The sequence below is a fragment of the Pelodiscus sinensis genome, chromosome 18, assembly GCF_052426305.1.
Source record: "Pelodiscus sinensis isolate ZL-2025 chromosome 18, ASM5242630v1, whole genome shotgun sequence".
In the NCBI taxonomy this organism is placed as follows: Eukaryota; Metazoa; Chordata; order Testudines; family Trionychidae; genus Pelodiscus; species Pelodiscus sinensis.
In genome coordinates, this window is record NC_143069.1 from 35111696 (window position 1) to 35119922 (window position 8227).

The 8227-nt window shown below is 78.6% G+C and overlaps 1 protein-coding gene across 1 annotated transcript in view; it reads left to right on the forward strand.

Annotated features, from left to right (window-relative positions):
• PLXNB3 (plexin B3) overlaps positions 1-8215 on the forward strand; it is a 64602-nt gene extending 56387 nt beyond the window's left edge. The window contains 5 exon segments of the mRNA XM_089770242.1: positions 3402-3549; positions 4668-4732; positions 4842-4917; positions 5672-5746; positions 7655-8215. Of these exon segments, the coding sequence (XP_089626368.1) occupies positions 3402-3549; positions 4668-4732; positions 4842-4917; positions 5672-5746; positions 7655-7759 (469 nt within the window). The 3' untranslated portion in view covers positions 7760-8215.
• Positions 8216-8227: the final 12 nt, after the last annotated feature.

Below are 8227 nucleotides of genomic sequence, written 5' to 3' on the forward strand. Positions count from 1 at the left end.
AGCCCCTCTCCCCCTCGGCCAGTTCCCTCCCGCTCCCCCCTCGGCCAGCTCCCCTCTCCCCCCTCGGCCAGTTCCCTCCCGCTCCCACCCCTGCCAGCCCGCTCCCCCTCGGCCAGTTCCCTCCCGCTCCCCCTTGGCCAGCCCCTCTCCCCCCAGCCAGCCCCTCTCCCCCCCTCGGCCAGTTCCCTCCCGCTCCCACCCCTGCCAGCCCGCTCCCCCCTTGGCCAGTTCCCTCCCGCTCCCACCCTGCCAGCCCGCTCCCCCCTGGCCAGCCCCTCTCCCCCCAGCTCCCCTCTCCCCCCTCGGCCAGTTCCCTCCCGCTCCCACCCCTGCCAGCCCGCTCCCCCCTCGGCCAGTTCCCTCCCGCTCCCCCCTGGCCAGCCCCTCTCCCCCCAGCCAGCCCCCTCTCCCCCGGCCAGCCCTCCCGCTCCCACCCCTGCCAGCCCGCTCCCCCCGGCCAGTTCCCCCTCCTGCCTCCCCTGCCCTCTCCCCCCCAGCCAGCCCCTCTCCCCCTCGGCCAGCCTCCCGCTCCCACCCCTGCCCCCCCCCCCTCGGCCAGTCTCCCCCCGCTCCCCCCGGCCAGCCCCTCTCCCCCCTTGGCCAGCCCCTCTCCCCCCAGCCAGCTCCCTCCCCCTCCCACCCCTCCCGCTCCCCTCGGCCAGCCCCTCTCCCCCCTTGGCCAGCCCTCCTCCCCCCCGGGCCAGCCCCGCTCCCCCCCGGCCAGTTCCCTCCCGCTCCCCCCCGGCCAGCCCCGCTCCCCCTCGGCCAGTTCCCTCCCGCTCCCCCTTGGCCAGCCCCCTCCTCCCCCAGCCAGCCCCTCTCCCCCCTCGGCCAGTTCCCTCCCGCTCCCACCCCTGCCAGCCCGCTCCCCCTCGGCCAGTCCCCTCCCCCCCCCGGCAGCCCCGCTCCCCCCAGCCAGCCCCTCTCCCCCCTTGGCCAGTTCCCTCTCCTCCCCCCAGCCAGCCCCTCCCCCTCGGCCAGTTCCCTCCCGCCCCCCCTGGCCAGCCCCCTCCCCCCAGCCAGCCCCTCTCCCCCCCGGCCAGCCCCTCCCGCCCCCCGGCCAGCCTCTCCCCCCCCAGCCAGCCCCCCCCCGGCCAGTTCCCCCTCCCCCCGGCCAGCCCCCCTCTCCCCCCCGGCCAGCCCCGCTCCCCCCTCGGCCAGTTCCACCCGCTCCCCGGCCAGCCCCTCCCCCCCCGGCCAGCCCCGCTCCCCCCTCGGCCAGTTCCCTCCCGCTCCCCCCTTGGCCAGCCCCTCTCCCCCCAGCCAGCCCCTCTCCCCGGCTGCCCCTCCCGCTCCCCTTGGCCAGCCCCTCCCCCCCAGCCAGCCCCCCCCCCTCGGCCAGTTCCCTCCCGCTCCCACCCTTGGCCAGTTCCCTCCCACTGTCCCCCCAGCCAGCCCTGCTCCCCCCTCGGCCAGCTCCCCCAGCCAGCCCCCCTCTCCCCCAGCCAGCCCCACTCCCCCCCCAGCCAGCCCCTCTCCCCCCATCCAGCCCCGCTCCCCCCGGCCAGCCCCTCCCGCCCCCCCCCCGCTCATTGCAGCTCCCGGCCAGCCTGCGCTTCTCCCCACCGCCTGGGGCAGGCTGGCACGACACCGGCCCCCTGGGCTGCAGCCTCCCTGGGGAACCCCCAGAAATGGCCAGCCCCCCCCCGCCAGCATCCCCCCGCCAGCATCCCCCTCCCGCCAGCGTCCCCCCTCCCGCCAGCCTCTCTCCTCTCCTGCCAGCCCCCCTCTCCCACCAGCGCCCCCCTCCCGCCAGCCCCCCCGCCAGTCCCCCCGCCAGCATCCCCCTCCCGCCAGCCCCCCTCCCGCCAGCATCCCCTCCTGCCAACATCCCCCTCCCGCCAGCATTCTCCTCCTCCCTCAGCCCCTCCCGCCAACATCCCCCTCCCACCAGCCCCCCTCTCCCACCAGCCCCCTGCCCACCCCCCTCCCGCCATCCCCCTCCTGCCAACATCCCCCTCCTGCCAGCGTCCCCCCTCCCGCCAGCCTCCCCTCCCGCCAGCCCCTCCCGCCAGCGTCCCCCCTCCCGCCAACATCCCCCCTCCCACCAGCGTCCCCCTCCCACCAGCGTCCCCCCTCCCACCAGCGTCTCTCCTCTCCCGCCAGTGTCCCCCTCCCACCAGCGTCTCTCCTCTCCCGCCAGCATCCTCCCTCCCGCCAGCATCCTCCCTCCCGCCAGCGTCCCCCCTCCCGCCAACATCCCCCTCCCACCAGCGTCCCCCCTCCCACCAGCGTCCCCTCCCACCAGCGCCCTCCTCTCCTGCCAGCATCCTCCCTCCCGCCCAGCCCCCTCCCGCCAGCGTCCCCCTCCCGGCCAGCCCCCTCCCACCAGCGCCCCCCCCCTCCCCACCAGCATCCTCCCTCCCGCCAGCATCCTCCCTCCCGCCAGCGTCCCCCCTCCCGCCAACATCCCCCCTCCCACCAGCGTCTCTCCTGCCCTCCTCCCGCCAGCCCCCCCCTCCCACCAGCGTCCCCCTCCCACCAGCCCCCTCTCCCGCCAGCGTTCCCCTCCCGCCAGCGTCCCCCCTCCCGCCAACATCCCCCTCCCCCAGCCCCCCCTCTCCTGCCAGCCCCCTCCCCACCAGCCCCCTCCTGCCAGCGTCCCCCCTCCCACCAGCGTCTCTCCTCTCCTGCCAGCATCCCCCTCCCGCCAGCGTCCCCCTCTCCTGCCAACATCCCCCTCCCGCCAGCCCCCTCTCCTGCCAGCGTCCCCCCTCCCGCCAGCCCCCCTCCTGCCAGCGTCCCCCCTCCCACCAGCGTCTCTCCTCCTCTCCTGCAGCATCCCCCTCCCGCCAGCCCCCCCTCCCTGCCAGCATCCCCCTCCTCCAGCCCCCCTCTCCTGCCAGCGTCCCCCTCTCCCTCCCTCCAGCGTCCTCCCCCTGCCAGCATCCCCCTCCCGCCCCCCCCTCCTGCCAGCGTCCCCCCTCCCACCAGCGTCTCTCCTCTCCTGCCCCCCCCTCCCGCTAGCAGCCAGGGCCCCACTTCTGTGCTGGTCCCTGCAACAAGAGCGCCCGCCCTCTCCCCTCGTGACGGACACTGAGCCCCTCGCCCGGCAGGCCAGAGCCACACGTGGGAGGGAGGGAGACTTGCTGAGGCATCAGACCCCCCCCACCGATCACCCGGCTCCTGGGGGGGCAGCAGAGGGGGCCAATCTGCTGCCTTCAGTCCTGTCCCCGGGGCCCATGGGCTGCAGCGGGGCCCAGACCCGCGGGGGCTCCTCTTGCTCCTGCTGGGGAACGTGCCCCCCAGATGGAGTTTGGCCCGTGGGCAGGGGGCAGGCCCCTCCCCCTCCCGCTCTCGGCCTTTGCCGGGCCCCGTTGCGGGGGCAGGACGGTCCAGTGGGGGCCTGGGGGTCCCTGGGGCTGGGCCCTGCCCCCGTCTGACCCCGGCCCTGCCCCCAGCCTCCTGCTGCGCTTCTGGGTGACCATCGTGCGCAACCCCCAGCTGCTCTTCGACGTGCGGGTGCCGGACAACGTGGAGGCCGCGCTCGGCGTCATCGGCCAGACCCTGATCGACGCCTGCACCGCCGGCGAGCACAGCGTGGGGCGGGTGAGAGCCCCTCTGCCCCCGCCCTCTGCCCCCCGCCGCGGGGCCCCCTCTGCCCCCCGCCCTCCGGCCCCCCCCGCCCCCCCGCCACGGGGCCCCCTCTGCCCCCCCCCCCCGGCCCCCCTCTGCCCCCCCACGGGGCCCCCCTCTGCCCCCCGCCGCGGGGCCCCCTCTGCCCCCCCGCGGGGCCCCCCTCGCCCCCGCCCCCGGGCCCCCCCTGCCCCCCACCCCCCTCTGCCCCCCCCGCGGGGCCCCCCTGCCCCCCCCGCCGCGGGGCCCCCTCTGCCCCCCCCCGCCCCCTCTGCCCCCCCCCCACGGGGCCCCCCTCCGCCCCCCGCCGCGGGGCCCCCTGCCCCCCCGCCGCGGGGCCCCCTCTGCCCCCGCCCCTCCGGCCCCCCCCTCTGCCCCCCGCCACGGGGCCCCTCTGCCCCCCCCCCTCTGCCCCCCACCACGGGGCCCCCCTCTGCCCCCCCCGCGGGGCCCCTCTGCCCCCGCCCTCCGGCCCCCCCGCCCCCCCGCCACGGGGCCCCTCTGCCCCCGCCCCCCCCGGCCCCCCTCTGCCCCCACCCCCACGGGGGCCCCTGCCCCCCGCCCTCCCGCCCCCACCGCGGGGCCTCCCTCTGTCCCCCCCCCCCGGCCCCCTCCCGCCCCCCCCACCCACGGGGCCCCCTCTGTCCCCGCCCTCCGGCCCCCCGCCGCGGGGCCCCCTCTGTCCCCGCCCTCCGGCCCCCCACCGCCGGGGCCCCCTCTGCCCTCCCGCCCGGTCCTGCTGGCCCCCCTCCTGCTCCCGCCTCCGGCCCCCCACCGCGGGGCCCCCTCTGTCCCCGCCCCCGCCCCCCCTCCGGCCCCCCCCCCCGCCCTCCAGCCCCCGCCCCCCTCTGTCCCCCCCCGCCCCCTGCCCCCCCCCTCTGTCCCCCCTCCGGCCCCCACCGCGCCCCCCTGCCTCCCCCCCCCCCCCGCCCCCGCCCCTCCGGCCCCCCACCACGGGGGCCCCCTCTGTCCCCCACCCTCCGGCCCCCCCACCGCAGGGCCCCCCTCCGCCCCCCGCCCTCCGGCCCCCCCCACACTGTTCCCAGCACCCAAGAGGCAGCCCTGAGCCCCCGTCTCGCCTCTGCCCACAGGACTCGCCCGTCAACAAGCTGCTGTACGCCCGGGAGATCCCGCGCTACAAGGAGCGGGTGGAGACGTGAGTGGGGCAGCAGGCCCCCGGCCCCCCCGGCCCCCCGGCCCCCGGCCCCTCCCGGCCCCCTGCTTGTGGGGCCAGTGGCCCGCGCTCACCCGCCTCTCTCCTGCAGGTTCTACGCCGAGGTCGGCCAGGCCCCCCCCGCCACCTACCAGGAGATGAACTCCGCCCTGACCCAGCTGTCTGGGGTAGGAACCCGGCTCCCGCCCCCCGGTTCCTGCCCCCTGCCTCCAGACCCCAGCTTCTGACCCCCGGGGCCCTGCCTCCAGCCCCCCAGCTCCCGACCCTCCGGGCCCCTGCCTCCAGCCCCCCGGCCCCCCCGACCCCCGGGACCCCCGGCTCCCCACCCCCGGCTCCCCGACCCCCCGGGCCCCTGCCTCCAGTCCCCCGGCTCCCGACCCTCCGGGCCCCTGCTTCCAAGCCCCCGGCTCCTGCCCCCCAGGGCCCCTGCCTCCAGCCCCCAGCTTCTGACCCCCGGGGCCCTGCCTCCAGCCCCCCAGCTCCCGACCCTCCGGGCCCCTGCCTCCAGCCCCCGGCTCCTCCCCGACCCCCGGCCCCGGGGCCCCTGCCTCCACTCCCCCGGCTCCCGGGCCCCGGCCCCAGCCCCCGACCCTGCCCTCCCCAGGGCCCCTGCCTCCAGCCCCCAGCTCCTGACCCCCAGGGGCCCTGCCTCCAGCCCCCCAGCTCCCGACCCTCCGGGCCCCTGCTTCCAAGCCCCCGGCTCCCGACCCTCAGGGGCCCTGCCTCCAGGCCCCCAGTCTCCCGTTTTCAGCCCCCCGGCTCCGACCCCCCTGCCTCCAGCCCCCCGGCTCCCGACCTTCAGGGCCCCTGGTTCCCGACCCCAGGACCCCTGGTTTTTAACTGCAGACCCCCTGACCCCGACCCCAGGGCCCCTCACTTCCAACCCACAGTCCCGGCCGTTCGTTTCTCTTCTCCCCGCAGAAATACCCCGCGGACCTGAGCTGTTTGGCAGCGTTGCAGGAGCTCTACGGCTACATCAACAAGTACTATGACCAGGTGGGGGCAGGGCCCTAGGGGAGGGGCCGTGGGGCAGGGCCGTGGGGCGGGGCCGTGGGGCGGGGCCGTGGGGCGGCAGTGACCCCCGCGCTCTGCCTTGCAGATTGTCGGGGCCCTAGAGGAGGGGCCGTGGGGCGGGGCCGTGGGGCAGGGGCCGTGGGGGCAGGGCCGGGGGCAGGGGCCGTGGGGCGGCAGTGACCCCCGCGCTCTGCCTTGCAGATTGTCGGGGCCCTAGAGGAGGGGCCGTGGGGTGGGGCCATGGGGCAGGGCTGTGGGGCAGGGCCGTGGGGCGGCAGTGACCCCCGCGCTCTGCCTTGCAGATTGTCGGGGCCCTAGAGGAGGGGCCGTGGGGCAGGGCCGTGGGGCGGGGCCGTGGGGCAGGGGCCGTGGGGCAGGGCCGTGGGGCAGGGCCGTGGGGCGGCAGTGACCCCCGCGCTCTGCCTTGCAGATTGTCGGGGCCCTAGAGGAGGACGCCGTGGGGCAGGGGCCGTGGGGCAGGGGCCGTGGGGCAGGGGCCGTGGGGCGGGGGCCGTGGGCAGGGCCGTGGGGCGGCAGTAACCCCCCTGCGCTCTGCCTTGCAGATTGTCGGGGCCCTAGAGGAGGGGCCGTGGGGCAGGGCCGTGGGGCGGGGCCGTGGGGCGGAGCCGTGGGGCGGGGCCGTGGGGCAGGGCCCTAGGGGCAGGGCCGTGGGGCGGAGCCGTGGGGCGGGGCCGTGGGGCGGGGCCGTGGGGCAGGGCCCTAGGGGCGGGGCCGTGGGGCGGGGCCGTGGGGCGGGGCCCTAGGGGCGGGGCCGTGGGGCAGGGCCGGGGGCGGGGTCGTGGGGGCGGGGCCGTGGGGCAGGGCCCTAGGGGCGGGGCCGTGGGGCGGGGCCGTGGGGCGGGGCCGTGGGGCAGGGGCCGTGGGGCGGGGCCGTGGGGCGGGGCCGTGGGGCGGCAGTGACCCCCGCGCTCTGCCTTGCAGATTGTCGGGGCCCTAGAGGAGGGGCCGTGGGGCGGGGCCGTGGGGCAGGGCCGTGGGGCAGGGGCCGTGGGGCGGGGCCGTGGGGCAGGGGTGGGGCAGTGACCCCCGCGCTCTGCCTTGCAGATTGTCGGGGCCCTAGAGGAGGACGCCGTGGGGCGGGGCCGTGGGGCAGGGGCCGTGGGGCAGGGGCCGTGGGGCAGGGCCGTGGGGCAGGGGCCGTGGGGCAGGGCCGTGGGGCAGGGCCCTAGGGGCAGGGCCGTGGGGCGGGGCCGTGGGGCAGGGCCGGGGGCGGGGCTGTGGGGCAGGGCCGTGGGGCGGCAGTGACCCCCGCTCTGCCTTGCAGATTGTCGGGGCCCTAGAGGAGGACGCCGTGGGGCGGGGCTGCGGGGCAGGGGCCGTGGGGCAGGGGCGTGGGGCAGGGCCGTGGGGCAGGGGCCGTGGGGCAGGGCCGTGGGGCAGGGCCCTAGGGGCAGGGCCGTGGGGCGGGGCCGTGGGGCAGGGGCCGTGGGGCGGGGCCGTGGGGCAGGGCCGTGGGGCGGGGCCGTGGGGCGGCAGTGACCCCCGCGCTCTGCCTTGCAGATTGTTGGGGCCCTAGAGGAGGGGCCGTGAGGGCCGTGGGGCAGGGCCGTGGGGCAGGGCCGTGGGGCGGCAGTAACCCCTGCGCTCTGCCTTGCAGATTGTCGGGGCCCTAGAGGAGGGGCCGTGGGGCAGGGCCGGGGCGGGCCGGGGCGGGGCGGGGCCGTGGGGCAGGGCCCAGGGGCAGGGCCCGGGGGCGGGGCCGTGGGGCAGGGCCGTGGGGCGGGGCCGTGGGGCAGGGCCCTAGGGGCAGGGCCGTGGGGCAGGGCCCTAGGGGCAGGGCCGTGGGGCGGGGCCGTGGGGCAGGGCCGTGGGGCGGGGCCGTGGGGCAGGGCCGTGGGGCGGCAGTGACCCCCGCGCTCTGCCTTGCAGATTGTCGGGGCCCTAGAGGAGGACGCCGTGGGGCAGAAGATGCAGCTGGCCTGCCGGCTGCAGCAGATCGCCGCCCTGGTGGAGAACAAAGTCACCGACTTGTGATCCCGTTTCCTGCCTGGGTCCCCGCTCCAGAGAGCCCCCAGCTGCCCCCTACCCTGGGGTCCCCTCGACCTCCCCGGATCGCAGGGATCTCCCTGTATCCCCATCTTGTGCAACCCTGGGGTCCCACCCCACTGCCCACCGCCTCCAGGGGCCCCTCAGTGCCTTATACGAAGCAGCCGCCTCCAGGGCCAGTTCCCTGCACCCCTGTCGGCAGGGGGATGTGTCCACCCCAGCTGCCTTCAGAGCCCCCACTTTGGGGGGCCAGCCATGAGCTGGGTCAGGAACCTCCTTCCTTTGGGCCCGGGGTCCCCCAGGCCAGTAGTGCACTAATCTGGGGTGTCTGGAGCCCCCCGCTTTGTCCCCAACGGTGCTAATGCCCCCGAGAGCCCCTTTCGTACCCGGCCAGACCCCGCCTCGGATGTAAGTTATTTTAAGCAATAAAAATCTTTTCAGAAATTTGGTCTCCGG